The sequence below is a fragment of the Thermothielavioides terrestris genome, chromosome 2, assembly GCF_000226115.1.
Source record: "Thermothielavioides terrestris NRRL 8126 chromosome 2, complete sequence".
Lineage (NCBI taxonomy): Eukaryota > Fungi > Ascomycota > Sordariomycetes > Sordariales > Chaetomiaceae > Thermothielavioides > Thermothielavioides terrestris.
The window spans coordinates 7,261,001-7,284,392 of record NC_016458.1 but is presented as its reverse complement, the minus strand read 5'-3'; the positions used below and the strand labels follow the sequence as shown (position 1 = coordinate 7,284,392).

General features: G+C 59.4%; 8 protein-coding genes across 8 annotated transcripts; 6 read left to right on the top strand and 2 right to left on the bottom strand.

Moving 5' to 3' along the window:
• Nucleotides 1-838: 838 nt before the first annotated feature.
• On the top strand, nucleotides 839-3,016 carry THITE_2115379 (uncharacterized protein). Its single transcript, XM_003653162.1, has 4 exons — nucleotides 839-859; nucleotides 922-1,676; nucleotides 1,740-2,539; nucleotides 2,669-3,016. The coding sequence occupies exons 2-4, from the start codon at nucleotides 1,098-1,100 to the stop codon at nucleotides 2,949-2,951; spliced, it is 1,662 nt and encodes a 553-aa protein (XP_003653210.1). The 5' UTR covers nucleotides 839-859; nucleotides 922-1,097; the 3' UTR covers nucleotides 2,952-3,016.
• Nucleotides 3,017-5,547: 2,531 nt separating this feature from the next.
• THITE_2115376 (uncharacterized protein) lies at nucleotides 5,548-7,104 on the bottom strand. The gene is made up of 3 exons (XM_003653161.1): nucleotides 6,795-7,104; nucleotides 5,873-6,714; nucleotides 5,548-5,795 (listed from the first exon to the last, which is right to left on the bottom strand). Exons 1-3 carry the CDS (start codon nucleotides 7,011-7,013, stop codon nucleotides 5,768-5,770), a joined length of 1,089 nt encoding a protein of 362 aa, XP_003653209.1. The 5' UTR covers nucleotides 7,014-7,104; the 3' UTR covers nucleotides 5,548-5,767.
• Nucleotides 7,105-7,439: 335 nt separating this feature from the next.
• Nucleotides 7,440-9,414, top strand: THITE_2115374 (uncharacterized protein). The gene is made up of 6 exons (XM_003653160.1): nucleotides 7,440-7,699; nucleotides 7,770-7,853; nucleotides 7,927-7,938; nucleotides 8,015-8,111; nucleotides 8,192-8,693; nucleotides 8,754-9,414. The coding sequence occupies exons 1-6, from the start codon at nucleotides 7,600-7,602 to the stop codon at nucleotides 9,102-9,104; spliced, it is 1,146 nt and encodes a 381-aa protein (XP_003653208.1). The 5' UTR covers nucleotides 7,440-7,599; the 3' UTR covers nucleotides 9,105-9,414.
• Nucleotides 9,415-9,911: 497 nt separating this feature from the next.
• On the top strand, nucleotides 9,912-12,588 carry THITE_2115364 (uncharacterized protein). Its single transcript, XM_003653159.1, has 6 exons — nucleotides 9,912-10,062; nucleotides 10,193-10,312; nucleotides 10,409-10,559; nucleotides 11,135-11,899; nucleotides 11,971-12,316; nucleotides 12,389-12,588. Exons 2-6 carry the CDS (start codon nucleotides 10,219-10,221, stop codon nucleotides 12,458-12,460), a joined length of 1,428 nt encoding a protein of 475 aa, XP_003653207.1. The 5' UTR covers nucleotides 9,912-10,062; nucleotides 10,193-10,218; the 3' UTR covers nucleotides 12,461-12,588.
• A 726-nt stretch (nucleotides 12,589-13,314) lies between these two features.
• THITE_2115361 (uncharacterized protein) lies at nucleotides 13,315-14,522 on the top strand. Its single transcript, XM_003653158.1, has 2 exons — nucleotides 13,315-13,783; nucleotides 13,935-14,522. Exons 1-2 carry the CDS (start codon nucleotides 13,457-13,459, stop codon nucleotides 14,262-14,264), a joined length of 657 nt encoding a protein of 218 aa, XP_003653206.1. The 5' UTR covers nucleotides 13,315-13,456; the 3' UTR covers nucleotides 14,265-14,522.
• A 1,888-nt stretch (nucleotides 14,523-16,410) lies between these two features.
• THITE_2115357 (uncharacterized protein) lies at nucleotides 16,411-18,517 on the top strand. Its single transcript, XM_003653157.1, has 2 exons — nucleotides 16,411-16,867; nucleotides 16,935-18,517. The coding sequence occupies exons 1-2, from the start codon at nucleotides 16,515-16,517 to the stop codon at nucleotides 18,457-18,459; spliced, it is 1,878 nt and encodes a 625-aa protein (XP_003653205.1). The 5' UTR covers nucleotides 16,411-16,514; the 3' UTR covers nucleotides 18,460-18,517.
• Nucleotides 18,518-18,864: 347 nt separating this feature from the next.
• On the bottom strand, nucleotides 18,865-20,910 carry THITE_2115356 (uncharacterized protein). The gene is made up of 3 exons (XM_003653156.1): nucleotides 20,489-20,910; nucleotides 19,584-20,387; nucleotides 18,865-19,305 (listed from the first exon to the last, which is right to left on the bottom strand). Exons 1-2 carry the CDS (start codon nucleotides 20,885-20,887, stop codon nucleotides 19,689-19,691), a joined length of 1,098 nt encoding a protein of 365 aa, XP_003653204.1. The 5' UTR covers nucleotides 20,888-20,910; the 3' UTR covers nucleotides 18,865-19,305; nucleotides 19,584-19,688.
• Nucleotides 20,911-21,459: 549 nt separating this feature from the next.
• THITE_2115355 (uncharacterized protein) lies at nucleotides 21,460-23,308 on the top strand. The gene is made up of 3 exons (XM_003653155.1): nucleotides 21,460-22,213; nucleotides 22,280-22,471; nucleotides 22,567-23,308. The coding sequence occupies exons 1-3, from the start codon at nucleotides 21,608-21,610 to the stop codon at nucleotides 23,260-23,262; spliced, it is 1,494 nt and encodes a 497-aa protein (XP_003653203.1). The 5' UTR covers nucleotides 21,460-21,607; the 3' UTR covers nucleotides 23,263-23,308.
• The last annotated feature ends 84 nt before the right edge of the window (nucleotides 23,309-23,392 follow it).

Genomic DNA, 23,392 nt, shown 5'->3' with positions numbered 1-23,392 from the left:
CCTCGGCCACACCTTCTCTGGTCAAGGATCACTAATATTGACCGGGGATACTTCTGCAATGGTATTTGGGCGGAAGGGTTGAGTGCAGTAGCAACGCGACTATCTGACAAGGGTCACTTCTACGTGGATCCAGGCTGGATTCGACTGCTTCTACATTTCTTCGAACATTTTTCGCCGAGTTCTTCCTCCTCGGCAGATCCTGTGTGAGCCATCAGGCGCCACGATTTCAAGCCCGAGGCCGGCGCGAACCTTAAAATCACCTTCCCGCAAGCGCTGTTCAAGCTGTCCGATCCGTCCTAGTCACGGTTGACGCGCTGGTTTTCCGCCGCCGACGCCCGTACCTGGACGGCCTTCGTGTCGAGACGGAGCCACCATCAACCCCGGCCACCGCTGGCCTCCTCGGTTTCTTGTTATCGCGGACAGCCGATACCGCGCCAGTACTCCCAGGATTCCGAGCGGTAGCGGCCAGCCTTCCACCATGAGCGAATACTACCATCACTTCCTGTCCTCGATGGTGGGTGTCGGAGCCCAGCCCAGCCCGACCCAGCTGGGCGGCTCCGGGCACATGCCACCTCCGCCAGCCGTGCCCATGAGTGGCTCTCCGATGCCCAACCCCTATCAGAGCCTAGGTTACTTCACGGGCTTCCCGGAACCGATCATGTTCAACGCCCCAAAGGCTCAGAGAAGCAGGAGAAAGTCTGCGCCGGGGTTAGAACACGTCAAACACCGCCGCACAAGGTCTGGCTGCTACACCTGTCGCAGTCGGCGTGTCAAGGTAGACCGACCCCGAGCGCCCCATCGTATTTCAGGCTCTGTCTGACCGGATTGCAGTGCGATGAAACCCATCCCATCTGTGAAAGTTCGTTTGTGGAGAGCCCCGCTGCCCGGACAGCTACGGCTCTCGAGGCTAACCAAGCATAGGATGCAGGAAAGGCAAGAGAGAATGCGTCTACCCAGAGCCGCCCCCGCCAAAGGGTTCATCAAGCGGGGGCTCCAAAGATGCGGCAGCCGGCCCCAGTCAGCAGCCGAGCCCAAGTTCTTCACGCGGCGACGATGACGACGACGAGGTCGAGCACGATGCGAAATTGGACCCCATCATGGACGAAGACGTAGACGAGCCCGAGAGCGCGACGTCGCAGACATCGGCGCCGAATTTTCCCCTCCGGCGGTCCAGCACTACCTCCTCTTTCGGTCGCCAGCGCGTCGGGGCAGGCCACCGTCAGGGGTCGGAGACCCCTTCAGGCGACGGGACCTCGTCCCCAGCATTGTCGACGGGCCCTACCGGCGCACACACCCCCGCCGGGCCGCACTGCCTCGACGCGGCCAACGTTGCGTCATCCGGCCGGCCCGACTGGACGTTCCTCCCGCACGAGCTGCAGTTCTACCTCAGCTACCTCTACGAGAACATCACTCATTACCATTACGGTGCCGTGCACGACGCGGACGACTTCTTTCGGCCGATCCTGGTAGGGCTGGCGCTCCGCAACGAGGCGCTGCTCTATGCCGTGGTCTGCTTCGCAGCATATCACCACGCGATGAGGGACCCAAATGGAAGGATCAACCAGTTCCTTCAATACTACAGCCGCAGCGTCACGCTGCTTCTGGAATGCCTGAAGAAGACGGAGAAGTACAGCGTGGGAACGCTGCTGACGATCCTGCAGCTTGCTACGATAGAGGTAAGCAGCCGGTGTGTGCATGCCCAGGCAGAGGCCTCCTCGCGCGCTAACGGTCCGGCAAAGGAATATCTGGGCGACTGGATCAACCTCATGGGCCACCAGAAGGCAGCTTTCGAGGTGCTCACGAACCTCTTCACGCCCCAGTCGGCCATGCAGACGCCCGTGGGCCGTGCGGCCGTGACGTGGTACGCCAGGTACGACGTCTTCATCGGCATCATGGGCAACTTCGGGACCTCCTTGTCTCGGGAGTGGTTCCTGGCCGCGGTGGAACACTACGAGTCGCGGGCGGCGGCAGAGCCCCAGAACGTGGGATGGAAAATTGAGGCGTGCTCAGCACGCTTGCGGCTGGTCTCGATGGAGATGTCGTTGCTCTATGCCAAAGGCGCCAAGCAAGAGGTCACCGAGGAGGAGTACACTGCGGAGCATTGCGCGTTGTCTGCAGCCTTGGACGACTGGAAGAACGGCTGGGATCCTGCCCTGACCGATGCCGCTTTTCTCGTGACCAACTTCCCCGGAAGCCAGGCCGCGGAATCCGACGACGCCGCCAATCCCTTCGGCCCGGGCGCCCTGTTCCGGGCCCCGCTATTCGCCTCGACGCTCCTGACTTGCGAGTACCACTCGGTTGCGCTCATGCACGCCAGCCAGAGCGCGGCGAAGCTGACGGAAGACGACCGGTCGAGGTTGATGGAGCGCGCGCACGCGATATGCCAGATCTGCGGGACGGTCGAGCTGTGGCCGCAGAGCCCGCCCGGCAGCCTCATCATCCTGCATTCGTGCCTCGCCATTGCAGCACTCTATATGCGGCCGGATGCGAGGCACCACTTGTGGGTGAGGAGGAAGTTTGCCGTGCTGGAAACGATGGGGTGAGTGGCCTTTTTTTTCCTTGCCGGCGGGCAAAACTCCAGGAGCGGCCGCGGGAATTCGTAGCGGGGGATCGCACGGGAGAAAAGACCAAGACAAGATTTGGCACTGACCCTCGCTTGCTATATTAGGTACATATCTCCCATCACGATGCGCACACGTATGGCAGAACTATTTCACGACGAGAGCTGCATTCGGTGGTGGCTCCCGAACGACGAGGGCTTCAGCCCCCTGCTGCAGAATATCCGGGCCATTGCGGACGAACGCAACGCCATGGCGGTGGCGACGCAGAGAGAGAGCCTGCAACAGATCCACCACGTGTTTTCCAGGATGAATCTTGGGACGGGAGACGGGCTCGCCGAGGGCGACGACAGCGCGCGGGCCGAAGAGAAGGGGAAGCACCCCACGGCCTGAACGAAAAAACCATACGGGGTTGGTACGCTTGGAGGCCGGCCTACTGCGCTTTGTTGACTGCCGCTCTGGATGTCTCAATGCGAAGAGCGTCGAACGGGCAACAAGATTGCAAAGGGCCATGGGCCATGGGCTATGGGCCACGAGACCCTCGACGACACCGCCCGTTTCGACCAGCCGGGCGCTTGCAAGCCGCGCATCCTGTCGCGATGGAGTTGCGGGACGGCGGAGAAGTGGGAACTGGGCTTCCCAAGGCCCAATGACGGAGAACGGCCTGACGTTCTGATGCGGCTCTCTGAGCCGCGGGCCGGCCCAAGCGGTCCCCTGGACAATTTCCCGGGACCCGATAATGCGGCCCTGCGACGTCACGGGCGTCCGATGCTAATGCAGGGGGCCGGAACGCTTGGATCGCCGGCCGAACCGTTTTCGATGATCTGAAACACAACCCTACCAACCCTTTCGGCACCTGTTCCCCTCCCCCCCCAATACCCCACACACACGTCCCATCCCAACGGGATTGCTTTTCCTGGAGCATTTTGCCCGCCCGAGAAGCCGCGACACACATCGGACGAACCGGCTCCATACTTGGCAGTTTATCGACCCAGCGCCAATTCCGCCCAAAGGGGTGCCGACTGTCCTGGACCAATGCAATGCATTGTGTCCGTCCCAGCTCGCGCCGCCCGCCCCCTTCTTCTTCTTCTCGTTCACTACGGCCACGCCACCCCGTGGAAAGGAAACGGCAACAACGGCGACCGCAGCCGCAGAGCCCGGCAACTACACAGTACATGACCGTTTGGTCTGGATGGATCCTCGCTGGCCTCGTATTCGTCTCTTTCTTGGCTGACCGCCCGGCGGCTCTGGACTTGGATCCTTGGCTTCTCGTGAACGAACCGCCTCGGCCTCCGGGTTCTCCAGGCTTTGTTTGGGACTCCCTTTTTCTTTTTGCATCCCGGCTGCAGCAATGACCCTTTCGACTGTTGGTTTGAGTTGTTTTTTCGCTTCACTTCTTGTACACTATTTGCTCTGTCTTCGCCACATGTACTTTGGTTGTTGTCATGTACCCTTCTTCCCTGTCATATGTTCAGGCATTCTCTTTTTATGTTCATCATTACTTTTCCGTTCTTGCATGTCTATATTACTAACTTACTTGCCACAACTAATATTCCTGCCCCTATGTTTTGTTTCTCTTTTGCTTTACTCCTCCAACCTTCTTCTCTCCTCTTTTGTTTTCTTCCGGTTTCCCCCTTTGGATTCTCAGGATACTCATTCACATCTATCTCACTGCGACAAAAAACCGTACCGAGAAGCGAACCGGGACGACAAGGCATAGAGAAGACGAGCATACAAAAAATATAGGAAAACCGCATTGCACAGCACCAACGTGGCAGCCGGGAAATGATTGACTGATCGGTTTTGACTTTGGGCAGCGAGCATGTTTCGGCAGCAGATTTGCTTTGGCGAGGACACGCGAGACAGAGACGGCAGCTGAACCAGAAAAGCAAGCAAGTGGGAAGGGGAGGGGGTATAAGGATAGGGCACCGGGGTGATGTTGTCGTCGTTGTTGTTGTTCTTGGCGGTGGTGGATATACCCGAGATCGAATCGAAGGGTTGACTGGATGCTCTTTCTTCATCTTGCCTGCTTGTTATTATATCACAACTTTAGCAATTCGTTCAGATTTGGTGTATATATATTGTGACAAGGTACGTTACGTGCCGTTTTGTTGTTTCTGACTGTTCCGGTTGATCGAAAAAGCGCTGGTCGGTACAACAGAGAGGAGGAGAAGAGAGATGAGTGACGTGATAGATTCTCGCGCAGTTGGCACACTTAACTCCCCTTGCTACGCACGCTGCGCTTATAGGGTCCCCTGTTCGGCCTGCTCCCACTTGTATATAGACCTTGGCCTCTCTCCAAGCATGTAGGAGAGGAGCACCTCTCTCTTACATACCCTTCTCTGAATCCTGCTTGACCCCACCCCGCGGCAGCTCTCACAGATCGGCAAAGAAGAGCGGGCACAGCTCAAAGATAAAAGAGCCTGCAGACCAATTTGGGCAGTAATACACCTCGACGAACAGTATGTGGTACGCGCACATCGTGGGAGGGTATCAACGAGATGAATTGGACGGTAAAGATCGATCGATCAATCAACCAACGAAACCTCTAATCTTCCTCTCATTCCGCCTCCTTCTCCTCCTGCGGTTGCCCATGGCCTTTCTCTTCTTGCTCTGCCTGCTCGGCTTTCGTTTCTGCCGCCTCGCCGCCATCTTCCTTCCCTCCCTCCACAGTCCCTCTGCCTTGGCCCTTGCTGTCCTGGCCAGCAGTTGCCTGCGGTTCCGAATCGAACTCTCCAGCTGCTGCTGGGCCCTCGCTGGCACCCTCTGATGGTGTGCCCTCCGCCTGCGCAGGCGGCAGGACGTCCTCGCCTTCAGCTGCGCTCGCTGCTGTGGTGGCTGGTATCGCCGGCTGGTTCTCCCCGCTTACGTCTTCCGAAGGTTCTTGGTGCTCGCTCTTGGTCCTGTTCGTTTCCGGCGTAGGCCCAGCAGCCTCAGCGGTGGATTGATCTTCGGACGCCTCCTGCTGCGCCGCGGCGGGATCGGTAGAGGGCCGTTCCGCTGTTTCCGGCTGGGAGTCGGATCCTGAAGCAGCAGTGTGCCCGGGCTCTGGCTCGGGTTGGGGGCGGACTTCTGGCTCAGAGGCAAATTCGGATTCATGGGCAGCCACTTCCGTCCCTTGCTTAGCGGGTTGGGCCGGAGCCCGAAGATGAGACTCGGTTGTCGCCGCCCGCGACGGCGGAACCACGCTAGACGGTCGCAGCGGCTGTTCAGCCGCTGTTACGGAACGGTGATCGACTATAACGGGGATACTGCTCAGCTCCATCTCTCCGTTGATGGGGCCTGCGGGGGCGGAGATGCGCATCTCGCCGAACCTGTTGGAAAGGTCGGTACTCTCATCCTCGTCCGCCTCGGGGACCGTCGTGACTGCGCTGCCTGTCGAGGGGCTGCTCTTAATGTGCCTCCTCGTGTTGGTCCTGCTCACGGAGGGATAATCCCCTTCATCGTTGTCACGCTGTCGAGGCGGCTTCGCGATGGAAATAGGGCCAGTCGGATGTTGTTGGTGAGGCTGCCTCCGGTCGGCGGTCCTGTCTCTTGCGTCTCCTGCATCTGAGCTGCTGTCCAGGCCTTCAGCCTCGGGAGGCAGCTTGTAGTTCTCTGCCGGTAGAAGGTCGTACACATCGCACACAGTCTTGAAAAAGACGTAGAGGCCGCCCTGAGTCTCGACAGACCAGAACACGCCCCGATGCTGGAACCAGGCGTGAGCGAAGATTCGGTGCAGACGGTGGAAGACGTTGACCAGGTTCTTGAGGGCCGTGTTCTTGTCCGGCGTGTCGACGACGAAGCGGCTGGGGAAGATCTTGGGATTGGTCACGACATTGGCAGCCCAGTCGAGCGTGTGGCAGCAGTAATCGATGGCGCAGCAGCTTTTGGGTGTATCATGCACGGCGCACAGAAACTGCCACTCGCCGGCACGCATTTCGGGACAGGTCGAGGCGCTGCACGGGGGCGTGTCGAAGAGGAAGCCGACAATGAGGGTGTTGCACTGGGCGATCAAGAAGCGGCAGAGCTCGTAGAGCCACAGGGTCCGGTCGATGCCCGGGGGCGGCGTTGCGAGCAACTTCGCGGTCTCGCGCGTCACTGGCGTAGTGTGGCTCGCTGTGTGATAGTAGTGCAGGGCTGCGAGGTGTTCCTGGAGCTGGAAGGCCGAGTCGAGCTGTTGTGTGAGGCCCCCGGTCAGTCGTTTTCTCCCCCTTCTGCTCGCCTCGGCTTCATGGGGGAAGCAGAATTCCTGACCTCGTGCAACGGGACAAGAGGAGGCCCAGCGGCCATGTCAGCCGACTTTGTGCCCGGATGGATGCGCCGCTTGGCGTTCGTGTCGATGGTCGTCTGCTCGATCTGGGCAGCCTGGCGAGCGGCGTTGGGGCCCATCAGGGGCGACTTGGGTCCGATTTGGATCTCGGCCGGAGGAGGAGGACTGGGCAGCCGGGGCGAGCTCGGCGGCAGCGACGACATGGCGGCGATTTGGGGCCGGGGGGACGGGGGTGGTGACTGGGGATTGGGAGCTTGGGGTTGGGGTCAGGACCGGGGATCAGGGTCAGAGAGAGAAAGCGACAAGCCCACAATCACGTTGTGATGATGCGCTGTAGTCAGGGGATACTCTCAACTCCTGCGTGCCGGCGATGGTTGAGCGGGAGTTAAGGAGGCTTGTCGCGGGGGCTGCAAAGGAGCGGCAGATTGTCGAAGGAGATTTCCAGTCGCTTTTGAGTTGCCCGAGCTCTTGTCGTGCTCGAGCTGAGGCTCGCAGCTAGCAGGCGCTCACGTTAGTTACGCTGGTTAAGGTTAGAACCCCTGCTGCTTCCCAGGGCTGGTCTTCAAGTCATTACGTAACCTGGAGACATGCATTTAGGGAATAACGGTATTTTACGTCGTTCTGCAGTGCACTTGGCCTCTTTACCTGCATGTAAACCTCCTCTTACGGGACGAAAGTGAGACAGGCCTTGAACAATTGATCAAGTTTCTCGCACCCTAACGAGGACCGGGCTCTGAAAAGAAAGGAAATACAGAAAGAAAATTCAACTGCTCTCCGATCCAGCCGGAGATGGACTGGGATGATGAAGGACCGCCGGACCTGGTGGGCGCTGGCGGCGAGCTTGCATCGGAGGAGACGCCAGTCAAAGTTCCCATCACAATAGTGACTGGTGCGTGCTGTCCGGCCCGATCAGAATCATTGCAGCAGATCAGACCTGATAGAGCGGGTGTGTTCCCTAGGATACCTCGGTGCCGGCAAGACCACCCTCCTGAACTACATTCTCACTGCTGAGCACGGCAAAAAGATCGCTGTCATCATGAATGGTGAGTCGAATGACTGCTCTTTGCGTTCATTCAAGCACGAATACGTCGCTGACTCTCAGTGGGGTTTGTTCAGAATTTGGCGACTGTAGGTTGGAAGCCTAGAGGAAGCCTAGGGGTCGCCCCATTGTCCCGCCGCCAACATACTGATGTGATGTGGCCAGCATTGGACATTGAAAAGTCCCTGACAATCAACAAGGATGGCGAGTCGGTCGAAGAGTGGATGGAGGTCGGCAATGGGTGCATTTGCTGCTCGGTCAAGTAAGCCCCTCCATCTGCGAACCGGATTTGCTGACCACGGGGTTTCGATTGCTGTTCACGTTGACACGCGGGTCTGCCAGGGACACGGGCGTCGCCGCTATCGAGTCGCTGATGGAGAAGAAAGGAAAGTTTGACTACATTCTGCTGGAGACAACAGGCCTAGCAGACCCGGGAAATATTGCGCCCATGTTCTGGATGGACGACGGGCTCGGCAGCACCATCTACCTGGACGGCATCGTGACCCTCGTCGACGCCAAGAACATCCTGCGCAGCCTCGACGACCCGGCCGGGAAAGTCGAGGGCCATGAAGAGACCGACGATGCCCATGGACCGGTCATGACGACCGCCCATGTCCAGATTTCCCATGCTGACGTTGTCGTCATCAACAAATCCGACCTCGTTAGCGAGCTGGAGCTTCAGGCCGTCAGAGACAGGATAGAGTCCATCAACGGGCTGGCCAAGATCTTCGTCACGTCCCAGAGTGTCGTGCCGCATCTGGAGGGCTTTCTTTTGGATCTGCACGCTTACGACAGCGTAAAGGAACTCGACCGGCCAGGACTCGGCCACAGCCACATCGACAAGGTAAGAGGCTCAAGTGCCAGTCCTGCAACGTAACGAACGGACTGAAGCTGATCCAGCCAGACGATATCGACCATCTCCATCCCGCTCCCCATAATGACGGAGACGCAACAATCAGCGCTAGATGCCTGGCTGCGATCCGTCCTGTGGGAAAACGTCCTCCCAGGCCACACACCCTCAGACGGCCCGGCGTATGACATCCACCGAGTAAAAGGCCGCTTTTTCGCCCATGATGGGAGGGAGAAGTTCATCCAGGGCGTCCGAGAGATTTTTGACGTGTTTGACAACCCATCCGAGCAGCCCGATCCGGACGTTTCCCGGGTGGGCAAGCTCGTTCTGATCGGGCGTCACTTGGACCGCTTTGACTTTGGGAAAAGCCTGGCGGATGCCGTCGGAGAGGCCCCGCCAACATAAGGAAAGGCGCTCTAGGAGGCATTCCGGGCGCATGTTGGAGGCGCATCATCTGATGCGTGTGTATGGGATGCATCATAGTTTACCTGTCAACTCCCTCTCTATCTCGCCGCGCCAGGTAATGGTGTGAGCGGGATGTAGTTGACAGTACGCTACCTACCCGAGTTAACCCAAATGCACGTTACAGCACGATGTATCGGCACGGATATTCCGTACACACGTAAGTTCGAAATTAACGGCTCTGTATCAAGGAAGTAGGTATGTACACTAAGGTAGTGTATGGACGCCAGAATTTTACACTAGTTTACCAGCGTTTAAGCGTGATCAGCGCTAAGGGCACGGACCCTCGTGCGGCCCGGCTGTCGCTGTCTGTGGGGAGCCCTGCAAGTTGGTGGCATGTCAGCCTTGCTCAAGGGTTTGCAGCCGCAGTCCCAGGACAACTCCAACTCCGGAACTGCCCTCAGCCCCTCCCCCAACCGCTTGCTCCATTTCGAACGCAAACAAAGGCCACTCAGGCGATACCTCTCGATCAAGCCTCCTAGCGAACGAACGAGCAGTCCCATACTGCGTGATCTTGGTTCTCAAATGATGAATCGGCCAGGTACGGTGGTGGTGTGGCGTTGCCCCTGCCATCCCTCCCCATCTCGATTCGATCCTCGATCCCACCCAGTGCCCTCGCTGTTTGCGCCCCTGTCGCAAGCCCGATATATTCGCCCCATGCCTCCTCCGCTTGCAATTGCCTCAGCGCCGTTCGCCCTTCTATCGAGCTAGTTCCGCTCGAACCCCAGCCCGGAGCTCTGCGGAGGCTCCCTAGCCATGGACCTGCGCCGAGCTTTCGTCAATGGATGCCCAAGTGCTCTTCCTCTATGCCATGAACGCTGGAAAAACCCGGAGAGATGAAGGCCATGTGCACTTCCCAAATTGAACCGCATTCTTGTACTCGTGCTGGTCGGCGCAGAGGGTGCGGCACTCGTTGGATCCGCCCATTCCCTGCAGGCCCTTGCACCAGACGTCAAATTCACGTCCACTCCAACCAAGAAACCTATGCTTTTGAATGGATGAGGCGTGCTGATGCATTCTTGGAACATCAGGGGCTGTACCACAGGCGCTCCGCGGCATGCCCGGCGGGTTTGGAGGGCAGCAGCAGCAGCAGCAGCAGCAACAGCCAGCCGGCCGCGCCGTGTCGAATAGGTTACCGAACGGGAAGATAGGTGAGGCGGACGCGCGGTGCCCCGTAGCGCCGATGGGATCTGCGACGACTTGGGTGGCTGCTGGCTGGCCATAGGCTGACGCGCTGGGGTTGGCAGGACCGGTAGGCAACGGGGCAGGGTGGTTCGGCGGCATGCCCATGGGAGGCAGCGCGAGCGTGCCACCAGGCGCGGCCAGGCAAATAGGGGGGAATGTCAGCTTCGCGCAGAGCTTGGCGGGCTCCCAGCCGGCGACGCCGTTGGATTTATCGTAAGTCGGGATTTCACTTGGGTGTTGTTCTCGTCCGCTGGGGTTGGCGAAAGGTCGAGTGACTGTCGCTTCTTCTGCCCATTCGATCTCGTCTCGCGTCTTGCGCTCCGCTGCACTCCCGCTGCTTGCTGCTCGGCCGACCACTCGGAAAAACATTAAATTCCACTCCTGCGCAGCGGCTTTCTTCCTATTTTACCGTTTGTTTCTACACTTCTTTCGCAGATCGCCCGTCCCCGGCACTGTTGATCTCGCGCAACACCACTTTCGTACGCTTACCCTGCATTTCTCCTCGCGCTTCTCACATCTGTCCTTCTCGCCTCTCGGACTGTCTTGCTTTCCATCTCGCTAGCCTTCTGTCGGAAAGGGCACGGTAGCCATGGCGGTGCCTCAACTATCCAAACCGAGACTCTCCGTCAAAGTGAAGGAGACAAACGGTGCGGAAAAATCGCAAAGGCTGACAGGAGGACTGCCCTACGCATCCATTTTGAAGGGGTACAGAAGGAGATGCTACTTCTTTCGCTCGTCTACTCAATGAACTGGAAAGAAGAGAAGCGCTAACCGACATCTGTGTCCAGGGAGTTTCCATCTCTGTCCAACACCTCTCAGCTTAGCTCGGCAGCCCAGTCATCCATGTGGTCGGCACAAGGGCCGCGAAGCATTGGCGGAGGGGTGCATCGTGGAGCAGGGACGCCGCTCTCGCAGCAAACTCAGCAGGATGACCTCTTTGCATCGCGGCTCTCGTCCGCCCATGGATCTTTCAGGTTTGGAAACCAAGGGAGTGTTCCCCAAGCATCTCAGACGCAGTCAGGCCTGGCCGACGATTTTCCGCCGCTCAACCGGGCGGCGAATGGGGAGATTGGCGCCCACGATCGCAGCGGGAACCTGGTGTCAAACCTGGGGTTTGGTGGCCAGGCTTCGGCCCCTGGGTCCGCCATGCATGCGAACCGGGCAGGGAACGGGTTGCTGAGCGCGCTCTCAGCGACGTCGCGCGCTGCCGACGTCCGCTCGCCGGCTGCGATAGCACGGCCTCAAGATTCTCGGACGCCGGCTGGCGAGGACGAGCAGCGTCAGAAGCCGGCCGGCTATCGTGAGGACGCGGCGGACGCGGTAGGCGGGAGAAATCCGCTAGGAGCGATCGGCAACGACCCTCCAACGGCTAAAGTCAAGGAGGAAGAAAAGGCCGCGGCTAGCCAGGTCCAAGATCCGCTGGAGGGCATGGCGCCCATTGACAAATGGGGGATCAAGGGTCTCCGGACCTTGATGAACAATTTCCCGGACTACAACGCGCTGACGTGCGGCCTTGACCCGTCTCTTCTGAACGTGGATATGCGTTCATCGGAGTAGGCCCTCTCTTTGTTTTCTTATCTTCTCGTTCCCACAGATTCTTGGGCTTCCTGCTGATCTTGCCTAGCGCCATCTCAACCAAGATTTATTCGGTGTTTGACGACGCGCCCCCAAGGCCACCAGTACCAAACTTTCGCCTACCCGACTGCTACCAAGTTAAGAACGTGCAGCCGATCGAGGCCAAAATCTCGAGCTTCAACGAGGAGACCCTGATGTGGATCTTCTACAGCTGCCCGCGGGACATCAAGCAGCAGATGGCGGCCATCGAGCTCAACAACCGGAACTGGAGGTGGCACAAGAAATACCAGTTCTGGCTCACAAAGGACGACATCATGGCACCGCAGACCTTGGGGCCCGGCCACGAGCGGGGGTACTACATCGTCTGGGATGCGGCCAACTGGCGCAAGGAGCGGGTATGGGATGGAACGATGACCCCCGATGATGATGATGAGCCCCTCTCCTCACTAACGAATCTCTCTTGGCAGCGGGAACTGGTGTTGCAATATGTGGATCTCGATACGACTCCCACAACGCAGCTGCAGGGTCTGGGGGCATGAGCCGAGCCCTCTGGTGTTTCTGGCGGAAGGGAACGGGGGATTTTGGGGTTAAGGATGGGCTGTGTGAATCAATTGTAGGCGTAAGCAGCGTCTGCACCAAGGATGCGGAGGTTAACTACAGCGGAACCAGGTTTATGTGTGTGCAACGGAAATAGGCAGGCCAGGAGTCTCTGACGGGGAGAGGCCGTGGTGGAGGGGATTAGCGCAACAATGGAAATTGAGAACTTTGGCATTTCCCCCCTAAGTTGTTCACCCCTAAGTTGCAGAGCCGAGGCTTTGATGATGGCAGCAATGTTGAGCGGGGCGCATTGGAGGGCGGACCCACTCAGGCACGTGCCCTGCTAGGAGCGCCAAGAAAATACCTGTCTACCAAGTAACTCTCGGCGCCGATCATGGATTCCGTGATCTTCTGCATGCGTAACCCGTAACCCGTCGTGTCCGGAATACAACAGATTAGACCTTATCAGAGCACAACGCCACGAGCGTCCCGTTCGACCGTGGCTCGGGGTCCAAACCACCATCGCACCGGCTCTACGCACTGGGCCGGCTCTACCTGATTGCTGACCTGCTGCCAACCGTACTCAGCAGCTTACCAATCGCAACTGTCGGGTGTTGCCAACTCGCCGCTGCGCCTCCGTGTCTCACTTCAACTCGACTCATCATCAGCGCTCCCTCAACAGACGCTGTCGCACGACCGCCTCCCCGGGTCATCTCCCCGTGTTGAGTCCCGCGCACACTCGCGCACTCCGCATCCACATCCGCATCCCGCAATCCCGGTCGAGCCGGGACCTCCTCGTTCGCCGAGCCACCGGCTGATTCCGGTTGCAAGACCTCCGCGACCCAACCCAGCCCGCACCCGGTAGAGACACCGAAAACCGACCCCACACCAACGCACCGTCTCTGTAACCGACCGATCAACAGACAGACAGACCGATCGGTGACGCGCGCGCGAAGCAGAGGAAGAGGAAGAAAAAGAAAAAAGAAAGATATAAAACCATGGCCAACGACGACCAACCGCAGACGCAGCTCAGCCTGCCGTCGCTGGTGGCGATCCTGGTGCTGTCGGGCCTGGTGGTGCGGTACCTGTTCTTCTCGTCATCTTCCTCGTCGTCATCGTCGTCCTCGTCGTCGTCGAGATCGGCGAGAGCCGGAAGAGCCGGGGCGGACCCGGCGGCGCTGATGCGCTCGCGCGAGGAGGCCGCCGAGAGGATACAGCAGATGTTTCCGCAGGTGGACAGGCGGACGGCGCTGTGGGATCTGCAGCGCACGGGGGGGAACATTGCCGCTACCACGGAGCGGATTTTGGCCGGGAGGTTGGAGACGGTGGGTGATTATTTTTCTTCCCCTTTTTTGCTTTTCTTTTCTTTTCTTTTCTTTTTTTCTTTCTTTTTTGGCTCCCTGGTTTCGTATTTGCTAGAGTCATGATGGGAGTGATGAACGGGCCAAGTTAGCTAACTATTGTCACCATCAACAGCCACCCGTCACCTTCCAGCCACCCCCGCCCCCGGGCAGCGCCAACAATAACGGGAACAACACCCCGCAAGCGTCCAAGCCCGCCGCCGGGCCTGCCTATCCGGATCTTATTACACGATACAACCTGAAAGACAAGCTCAACGCGCCAGCGGACGAGTCCGAGGGCAATGGCGAGGCAAGCGGGAAGGGTGCCGGCAAGGGGTGGAGCTCGAACCGCGAGGAGAGGCAGGCGCTCCTGCAGAAGCGGAGGGATCAGATGATCCTTGAGGCCAGGCGGAAGATGGAGGCCAAGATTGCCGCCGAGAAGGCGAAGGCTGCTGGAGGCAGCTGATCAGTTCAAGATTCAATCAGGAGAGTGCTTGGAGTACGTATATATATGACTGAGAGGAGGGGGGGAGAGCAAGCGGGGGGAGGGGGGAAGAGGGGTTGACGAGCAGCAGGATACATGGATGCGGGATCGCAGTTTGCTTATGAAAGCTATGACGCTTGAAGGTGGAAGTATACATAGCACTCCGTGGAATAGCACGGGGCTTGTGAGTAAGCCTTGGTGACCAGGATAGATGCAAATTGCATACTCGGGCCAGTGGGCTTTTGTATCCAGGGAGCAAGCGTCTGACCTCGGGACTGACTTGAACGGTGCTCGCCTCACAGAACGGAGAGCTCCCTCCTTACGTTACTGAAACTAGGTGGACTGGGGTCTGCTGGCTAGATGTATTACCTGAAGCTAGCATCATTCTTCCAAAATCCTGGAATCAGGATGTCAAGATTTCTTGTTCGTGACACAAACACAGCTTGCATCCCAACGCACGTGTCGTTTATGTAGAAGACCACACTAGTAGCTTTCAAATGCTCGGGCGGTGTATATGCTTGCGCAACTGGGAAACCCAGCTCATAACCGAGCGCACATGCTCAACCGGAGCTCTCTATATCTTGCCCTCCGGCCCGCCCAGTCTCGGTCTAGAGACGCTCGTCCTGCACGATCCATACTTCCAACGAGGCACCGCACTAAGAGGTTCCCAAGCAACTCCGCGCAGGAAGAAAATGGCATCCAAGGACGACACGGTCAACAAGCGCGCGGCAGAACCCGAGTGGAAGGTGGCTTATGTCCTGCTGGACTATGCGTTCCCCTCACTCCGAAACCGCCTTCGCCGGGCGATCGCTCCTTTCACGACGATGGCCCTCCCCACGACGATGGCGCCGCCCGCGGTGGCGGCTGCTCCCGCGACGGCGGTAGCTCCCGCTGAGCAGCACGGCGAGTTCGAGCGGTCGACCTACATCGACGGTGCGCGGCGCGTGCTTAGCGGGCTGCCTCGCGATCTCGACCCGGACGACGCGGCGATCCTGTGCCGCGCCATGCCCCCGGCGCTGGCAGACGCGGCAGCGGCGGCGGCAGCAGCAGCAGCAGGAGGAGGAGGAGGAGGAGGAGGAGGAGGAGGAGGAGCACGAGAAGGGTCTCGCGGCGGGAAGCAACAAGGTCCCGCAATGACCGGCGGCGGCTACGGCTACGGCGACGGCGGCGGCGGCGACGACGTGAACGTGGTGCACTGGCTCGCGCTCTGCTTCCTGCGCTGGCTGTACACGGTCGGCAGCTGGCTCGCGCCCAGGCTCGCCGTCTTCGGCGCCCAGCTGGTCCAGGCGGAGCAGCAGCACCAGTACATCCCGCACCTGCTGCTGGCGGCCGAGCGGCTGCTCCGGGCAACGTGCGTGGCGCTACGCTGGCTGTCCGGCACGTTTCCCGTCAGGAACCTGGTGGCGGTGCTGGAGTACGTCGCCGAGGGCCTCCGCAGGGCCGTTTGCGAGTTTGTGGCGTGGGTTGTCGCCCGGGAAGGGGGCGGGTTGGGAGACACAGAGGGGGGAGGGGGTCAGTAGTGTTTGGCTCTTTGGCTGTGTGGCTGCGTTGGCTCTTGGGGGGGTTGCCATGGTCGATGGGTCATTTGTCGGCCGTGGAGGTTGTTTCGCAAGACATCTTTCTTTTTCCACACGGTTGGCCTTTTTTTTTTTTTTTTTTTTTTTTTTTTTTTTTTTTTTTTTTTTTTTTTTTTTTTTTTTTTTTTTTTTGTGGGGGGGACAGAGAGAGAGAGAGAGATCGCAAGCGCAAGTATCGTCGTATCTCAGAGAGCGCAGAGTACTTGGGTCTGGGCCGCTTCGTATGGATTACCTGAGTTATCCATCCCGCCCTGCTGGTTGGAATGATAAATGCACACCATTGGAGTGCCGGTTGAGGCAGTTGGGAGCAGCGCCCGCTGCGCTCTCAGGCGAGGAAGCACGGGGGCTCAGAGCATGGGGAGTCATGTCGAGCAACAGGGATACCGTTACTCGCAATCAACGACGCGCTCGATGATAAGATAAGATCTTTGCCCGCTAACCCGTAGTGTAGTGTAGCACTGCTTGGAAATTTTCTTTCCGCCTCTGTTGCTCGCATTGGACCCGATAACCCCCAGGCATTGTCTGCATCGCAACACTTTCGGCCGTCGCCCTCACCATTTCCCAGCCTCGAGAGCCGCTCCTATGTTGCGAAACTTTCGACACCCGCTCTGAGGACCACGCGGCACGAATCAATTGACCAGACCCGTTCATCAAAATGAAGGCTGGTCTTCTGCGGCACGCAGCCGCCTGCCGCGTCGCCCTCGCTGTGCGCCCGGTGCAGCCGGCTTCCCGGGCTTCGTCGGCCGCCCTCGCCCTCGCACGCTTCTCGCGGAGCGCTGTTGCTCTGTCTCGGCCCGCCGGCTCCCTGCTGCGATTCTACTCGAGCGAGGCCGCCGCGAGCCAGCCGGCGAGCGACGGTGCTCCCAAGCTCATCTCCCGCTTCGAAGAACTCCTGCAGCTTGGCGTCACGGAGCAGCTCGTCCGCGCCATCACCGAGGGCATGCGGTATGAGACCATGACGGATGTTCAATCCTTGACCATCAATTCCGCTCTCGCCGGGAAAGACGTGTGGGTCGACTCGTTTCCCCTTTTTGCTTTGTGAACATGTGATCGCGAGGCTGACGCACCCCTGCAGCGTCGCGCAAGCAAAAACCGGCACCGGCAAGACGCTTGCTTTCCTCGTTCCCATCATCCAGAAGATCATCGCTCAGCAGCCCCGCCTCGCGCAGCCGCCCCGGGGCCATAGGTGGGCCCGCGACCCGCCACGCTGCGATGACATCCGCGCCATCGTCCTGTCGCCTACCCGCGAGCTCGCCGAGCAGATCGCAGAGGAAGCAAGACGGCTTTGCAAAAACACCGGCGTCACCGTCCAAACCGCTGTTGGCGGCACCCAGAAGAAATCCATGCTTCTCAGGGCCCGCCGTGAGGGCTGCCACCTGCTGGTGGCCACCCCTGGCCGTCTGCGCGATCTCCTCGACGACCCGACGAGCGGCATCGACGCCCCCCGTCTTGCCGCCCTGGTGTTGGACGAAGCAGATCGGATGTTGGACGTGGGCTTCCAGGACGAGCTCGATGCGATCTTCCACATCCTGCCCACGATTGAGCAATGCCCCCGCCAGACCCTCCTCTATTCGGCCACCTTGCCCAAACATGTGGTTTCCCTGGCTCGCAAGTTCATCAACCCGACCAACTTCGAGTTCGTCCAGACGGTCAAAGCCGATGAGGTGCCGACCCACGAGAAAGTGCCGCAGTTCATCGTCCCTTGCCGCGGCTTCGAGAACTTGGGGCCGACCCTGTTGGAGATAATACGCCATCACACCGAGAAGGCCGATCCTTCGACCCCTTTCAAAGCCATCGTCTTCCTACCCACCACGGCATCCGTCACGTACTACTCGCACCTGTTCCGCCACCTTCGAGGGGACGAGCCCTGGATGCCCAAGATCTTTGAAATGCATTCCAGGCTCTCCCAGAGCACGCGGACGCACAACGCCGACGCCTTCAGGAAGGCGACCTCGGCGATTCTCATCTCAAGCGATGTTTCGGCCAGAGGCATGGACTTCCCCAACGTGACTCACGTCATCCAAGTGCACGTCCCCACGACTCGCGACACCTACATCCACCGCATTGGGCGAACCGGGCGAGCCGGCAAGGAGGGTCAGGCCTACCTACTGGTGTCGGATATCGAAGTCCCAAGCGCGAGGTATCTTCTCCCGGGCCTCCCGATCCAGCGGTGCACCGACTTCGAATCTGGTCTCGTCGACGTTCGCAGGGCTCATCGCTTGCCCGATACCTTCGAGAAGATTAGGGAGGCGGCTAAGAAGGTTCCACACGAGGTGCTGAAGGAGACTTACACCTCGCTCCTCCTCGGAAACATGAGTTCGGTCGAGAAGCAGGAAATGGTCGACGAGCTCAACAACATGGCGAAGTACACTTGGGGGATGGAAGCACCACCGGCCGTCTCGCCAAAGTTGAAACGCCATTTGGGCAGGGTTAGGGGGCTGCGGATTGCCGACGAGCCCAGGTTCCGCCATTCTCGCGGCCGTGGCTTCCGTGGCGGCTTTGACCGCGACTACAATGATCGCTTTGAGAACTTGGAGCGCATGGCTGCTGAAGAGCGCGACGGCCACAAACCCTCCCGCGTTCCTCGCGCTAGCTTCTAGATGCTTTGACGGGCATGCCGAGCCAGTGCGCTCCGCCTGTTTTCCGCTGTCTGAACGCTGCCCCCCGCTTCGGACGCTGCGTCTGTATCAAAAGCATATTCTGTGCTAGCCTTCTTCAAGAGGCGGAACAAGTTTTGAAAAGGGGGGAAGGCCGATAGATGGGAAAAGGGGGGGGGGGGAAAGAACTAAATTGGCCCGAGGAAATGAAGGGTTCTGTATTATTATCGTCTAGTGGTGTTGGCCGGATTCTGGACCTAGAGATGGGACATTCGTGTCGTTTCATCAGTTCTTTGTCTGCTGTCGGGTCGTTATTCCTTCACTGGGCCGGGCGATCTAGGCGGGGCCGGGGAGGGAGGGTAGGCCGTGGCAGGGCGGCAACAGATCATCCCATCTCTCATCTCTATATTTGTGTTTATTTTTGACGCAGTTTCCCCTTCTGTATGATAGACATGTAGCCCTATGTATGATAGACATGTAATGAATTGCATTTGATGGTTGGCTCTGTTGTTCAGCGGCATATCTAATGCCATGAAGGACTGTGTCTGTCGATGGACTCCGACGTCGTCCCATTACATTCATAGCATAGCATCAGGGAGAACTTGCAAGGAAAACGAATATCCGCCGGGATTCGTTGAGGAGACAACGTCTTTTGCGGCTCCTCAAGTCTCATCCATCCATCCGTTTTTTTCAAACGCCGTTTACTCGGGCCAGTGGCCAGCCATAAATCCATTTTCGTATCATCCCCGAGAACCCCCGTACCTGACCGGACCTGACCTTTCCAAAGCCCATCCGTACCACAGTAAACCCGTCAACCGCTGTCCATATCTTCCCTTTTCATTCTTCCGTCTAAACAGCCGCGGGGGGGTATCATCTTTTAGTCTGTTTCCTCCTCCTACAACCGACACAGACCACACAGAATCAGAGTGTGGCATGACCGAATCTGCTCTCTCTCTGCTCCTTGAAAAAACAGAACACAACGGGGAGTTGCCCTGACGCAGGAAGAGGGGTGGGGGAAATGCGAGGGCTATGGGCGAGTTTGTATTGTACAGTCGTTGGGGAAGGGAGGAACTGTAAAGGGAACACACAAGAGAGGGAAGAAATGAGGAAAGCCGATCTGAACATACGCCTCGTTGAGACAAGCGCAGCATTTGCCCAATTTGCCCACACCGCCTGACTGGCTCCTTCACGAAGCAGCGGCTCGGCTCAGCTCGACTCGGCTCAGCAAAAGATCAGCCGCGCAGCAGGGAGTGGGCGTCCCACACCAGCACGCGCTGGTCCCAGCCGGCCGAGGCCAGCCAGCCGCCGGCGCCGAACAGGCACCAGTCGACGCCGGTGGCGAACTCGGCGTGGCGGTTCATGAGGCCGAGCTGCGTGCCGACGGGGATGATGTTGGTGTTGTTGCTGTTGCTGTTGGGATGCTCCGGCGGTCGTCGCGGTTGCAGCTGCGAGCCGTCGGACCACACGCGCACCGTCATGTCGTAGCTCGCGGTGGCGAGCACGTCGCTCGCGTGCGGGCTCCAGGCCAGGCGGCGCACAGCGTACTCGTGGCCCGGCAGGACGGCGAGGGGCCCGCCGGCCGGGTTGCGCACGTCGAAGGTGCGCACGAGGCGGTCGACGCCGCCGGTCGCGAGCACCGTGTCGCGGTACTTGTTCCAGTCGTGCGTCAGGATCTCGGCCGGCACGTTGCCCGCGAAGACCTCGCCGGTGGAGAGCAGCGGCAGGGTCGGGCCGGGCGGCGGGGCGTGCGCCGGGATGATGCTGACCAGGTGGTACTTGGCCGACACGGGGGTGCGCAGGTCGAAGATGCGGATGTGCGAGTCGGAGGACACGCACGAGATGATGGCGGGGTTGGTCGGGGAGAAGCAGGCCGAGTAAGTGCAGGTGCCGACGGGAAGGGTCTTGAGGGATGTGGGGCGCGAGGGCGACCACTGAGTGAGCGCGGCGACACGACGGCAGAGAGTCAGCAAGTTTCACTTGGTTCGTGCCCGCGGCCTACTTGGGAAGGGAACAGCAAACGGGAGGGTCTCACGATCTTGACGGTGCCGTCCCACGAGCTCGAGATGAAGCTGTCTTTGGTAATGGGGTTCCAGCAGACCGAAAAGGCCTCGCGCTTGTGCTCGCTAAAGCTCATGATGGGGAAATCGCCGGCGGCGAGGTCGAACAGCTTGAGCGAGCCATCACCGCAGGCAACCAGGAGTTGGTTCTCGTTGATCTCGGACCACACGAGGTCGTACTGCGCATCGTTGGTCTCAAAGGCCCTCTCGAGCTGGATGCCACCGGGGCCCAGGCCGAGCACGAACAGGCGACCATTGCCGACGATGCCGTAATGGGCGGATGCGGCCACGGCAAGGCGCGAGTCGTAGTAGGGCGAGTACTTGACCGCATAGGGATTGAAGCCCGGCGTGCGGAATTCTAGCATGGACGCCATGGCGGCAAGTCGCCGTCGACTGCTGTTGCGCAATGCGCGCGCGATTTTGTCTGGAGGGCTACGGAGTACGGGTTTCACGATCGATGGTGGCAGACGGGATGGTGCAGGTCGGCTTTGGGCGTAGCACTGTTATGGATACACTGCCGGCGAAGAGGAGGAGGGGTGGCGGGGCCGAGGTTCGGCATCCAATGTACTTTCTTTCCGTGATCAACGCTTCCGAGTACCGACTGCTTTGAACAATGGAGCCTGTATGTACAGTTCTATTGTGTGCGGCACTCAATTGATGTTCCCCGACGCCGAAGCAAACATTGACAATCTCATCGATGTTTCTTGACATTTCCTAACGCCCTCCCTCGCGCGAATCGTCCCCGAAGGACCATGGCTGGTCGGGGAGCCGAGTGACAAGCACATGCTTTCACAAAACTGCCGGATGTCAGCAAGTTGTAACCTGTAAGCCGCAACTATTCCATAGAAGGAAACCACTAGCGTAATTAATCCACGTGACGACGCGTCGCAGCCCCCCACCTTTTTCTACGCCCTTCAGACTTGCAATGAAACGACACGCAATGAAACGACACGCGTCAAACAGCCGTGTCGCCGGCGGACCCCCCAACCGAACGCGGTTTTTAACAGTCATGACATGGACGTACGACGCGGTCCATTGCGCCCGGCCAGATCTTTACGGCCTTGCCAGAGAGAAGCGCCGAACACGTTAACGCTATGGATGCCTTCGTAACGAGGAAGAAGCGGAAGGCCTGTGCGGCCCAAACCACTTCTGGGACAAGCCCCGCCGATGATGCACACGAAGAATCCACGGACATCAAGCTGGCCATCCTGTCGTCGCTCCACCCGCACGTCGACCAGGAGGCGCTGCTGGACGTCTTGCTCGCCCACGATGGCGACGTCGAGGCCACATCGCGGGCCCTCAAGGCTCCACGCCTACCCAGGAAACCGGGCTTGGGCCCTGCCGTAGCTGCCCAGTCCTCGCTGCGGTCCTTTGCTGTCAGCTCATCCGGCTCGCTTTCTTCTCCCTCGTCTAAGCGGGCCAAGGTGCTCGCCCGGAAAGGGGCGACGCTGCACCTCTACGACCCCCTGGACATCAGCGAACACACCCCCTGCACCATCATCCACAATTTCTTGCCGGCAGAGGATGCAGACCTGCTCCTACGGGAACTGCTGGAGGAGTCCAAGACTTTTGAGAAGGCCACCTTCAAGCTGTTTGACAACGTGGTCTCGAGCCCTCACACCTCGGCCTTCTACGTGGGCAGCTACAAGGAGCTGCAGGAGCAGAAGCACGAATATGTGTACAACGGCGTGCGGATGACGGTGCGCATGTTCCTGACTCAGTTCTTTCTCTCCCGGTGGGCAACACGCTGAGACGATATGATGCAGGACGTCCGGACCCTGACGCCGCAGCTCGAGAGAGTCAGGGCCCGCGTGCAGGAGGCCGTCAACAGGGAGATCCAAGAGCGCATCCGCACCCGCTACGGGGGGAAGAAGCTCAAATACCAGTCCCCCGACCCATGGATCCCAAACGCCGCCTTTGTAAACTGCTATAACGGCCCGCACGAGAGCGTCGGCTGGGTATGCCGCGTCATCCCCTTCCTGCCATCCATCATATCTCATCATGCACCATCAACCACAAACTGACCATTTTCCCCTCCGCGATCGATCCACAGCATAGCGACCAACTAACCTACCTCGGCCCGCGCGCGGTGATCGGCTCGCTGTCGCTCGGCGTCACCCGCGAGTTCCGCGTGCGTCGCATTCCCTTCCCTCCCGCAACCCCAGACCCCAACAATACCACCACCGCCGCCGCCGCCGTCAACGACGACGACGACGAACACCACCAACCACCCCCCGCCGACCAAGCCGGCGAAGGCCAAGGCGACGGCCAAATCGCAATCCACCTGCCGCACAACTCGCTGCTGGTCATGCACGCCGAGATGCAAGAGGGCTGGAAGCACGCGGTGCACCCGGCGGCGGCGGTGGACCCGCACCCGGTGGCCGGCGCGCGGCGCATCAACGTCACGTACCGGCACTACCGCGCGGGCTTCCACCCGCGCGCCACGCCGCGCTGCCCCTGCGGCGTGCCCGCCGTGCTGCGCGTGGTCACCCGCCGCCGGCAGAACTGGGGGCGCTACTTCTGGATGTGCTACGCCGGCAACGTGCCCGGCCGCGAGGCCTGCGCCTTCTTTCGGTGGGCCGAGTTTGATGACGATGGGAATCCGGTCGGCATGACGGGTGCGCAGAGTGACGCCTCTGAGGTGAAGGCGGAGGAGGGGGCAGGGGGGAACGACAGAGGTGTCGACAGAGGGGGCGACAGAGGGGGCGACAGAGGGAATGACAGAGGGGGTGACAGAAGGAGGAGGTGAAGGGAACCAGGAGGGCAGGACTGAATAAATAAATGAAGCATGGATGAGCATGGATGACTTGAACTGTCTGTGCTCTCATATGGAAGCGCCATCGTAACGCCACTTGGTCTTTTGGATGATGATGATATGT

Bases quoted from the DNA above. Each gene is read 5' to 3' on its own strand.
- THITE_2115355 (XM_003653155.1), top strand. From the start codon at position 21,608: ATGGATGCCTTCGTAACGAGGAAGAAGCGGAAGGCCTGTGCGGCCCAA. The intron at 22,214-22,279 runs GTGCGCATGTTC...GATATGATGCAG, and splicing joins ACAACGGCGTGCGGATGACG to GACGTCCGGACCCTGACGCC. The intron at 22,472-22,566 runs GTATGCCGCGTC...ATCGATCCACAG, and splicing joins CGCACGAGAGCGTCGGCTGG to CATAGCGACCAACTAACCTA.
- THITE_2115361 (XM_003653158.1), top strand. From the start codon at position 13,457: ATGGCCAACGACGACCAACCGCAGACGCAGCTCAGCCTGCCGTCGCTG. The intron at 13,784-13,934 runs GTGGGTGATTAT...CACCATCAACAG, and splicing joins TGGCCGGGAGGTTGGAGACG to CCACCCGTCACCTTCCAGCC.
- THITE_2115376 (XM_003653161.1), bottom strand. From the start codon at position 7,013: ATGTCGTCGCTGCCGCCGAGCTCGCCCCGGCTGCCCAGTCCTCCTCCT. The intron at 6,715-6,794 runs GTCAGGAATTCT...CTCACACAACAG, and splicing joins CTCTTGTCCCGTTGCACGAG to CTCGACTCGGCCTTCCAGCT. The intron at 5,796-5,872 runs GTTCGGCGAGAT...TCCCCGTTATAG, and splicing joins AGTACCGACCTTTCCAACAG to TCGATCACCGTTCCGTAACA.
- THITE_2115374 (XM_003653160.1), top strand. From the start codon at position 7,600: ATGGACTGGGATGATGAAGGACCGCCGGACCTGGTGGGCGCTGGCGGC. The intron at 7,700-7,769 runs GTGCGTGCTGTC...TGTGTTCCCTAG, and splicing joins TCCCATCACAATAGTGACTG to GATACCTCGGTGCCGGCAAG. The intron at 8,112-8,191 runs GTAAGCCCCTCC...CGGGTCTGCCAG, and splicing joins TGCATTTGCTGCTCGGTCAA to GGACACGGGCGTCGCCGCTA.
- THITE_2115356 (XM_003653156.1), bottom strand. From the start codon at position 20,887: ATGGCGTCCATGCTAGAATTCCGCACGCCGGGCTTCAATCCCTATGCG. The intron at 20,388-20,488 runs GTGAGACCCTCC...GCGCTCACTCAG, and splicing joins GGGACGGCACCGTCAAGATC to TGGTCGCCCTCGCGCCCCAC.
- THITE_2115357 (XM_003653157.1), top strand. From the start codon at position 16,515: ATGAAGGCTGGTCTTCTGCGGCACGCAGCCGCCTGCCGCGTCGCCCTC. The intron at 16,868-16,934 runs GTGGGTCGACTC...GCACCCCTGCAG, and splicing joins GCTCTCGCCGGGAAAGACGT to CGTCGCGCAAGCAAAAACCG.
- THITE_2115364 (XM_003653159.1), top strand. From the start codon at position 10,219: ATGCCCGGCGGGTTTGGAGGGCAGCAGCAGCAGCAGCAGCAGCAACAG. The intron at 10,313-10,408 runs GTGAGGCGGACG...TGGGGTTGGCAG, and splicing joins GTTACCGAACGGGAAGATAG to GACCGGTAGGCAACGGGGCA. The intron at 11,900-11,970 runs GTAGGCCCTCTC...GATCTTGCCTAG, and splicing joins GTGGATATGCGTTCATCGGA to CGCCATCTCAACCAAGATTT.
- THITE_2115379 (XM_003653162.1), top strand. From the start codon at position 1,098: ATGGACGAAGACGTAGACGAGCCCGAGAGCGCGACGTCGCAGACATCG. The intron at 1,677-1,739 runs GTAAGCAGCCGG...GGTCCGGCAAAG, and splicing joins TGCAGCTTGCTACGATAGAG to GAATATCTGGGCGACTGGAT. The intron at 2,540-2,668 runs GTGAGTGGCCTT...TTGCTATATTAG, and splicing joins GCCGTGCTGGAAACGATGGG to GTACATATCTCCCATCACGA.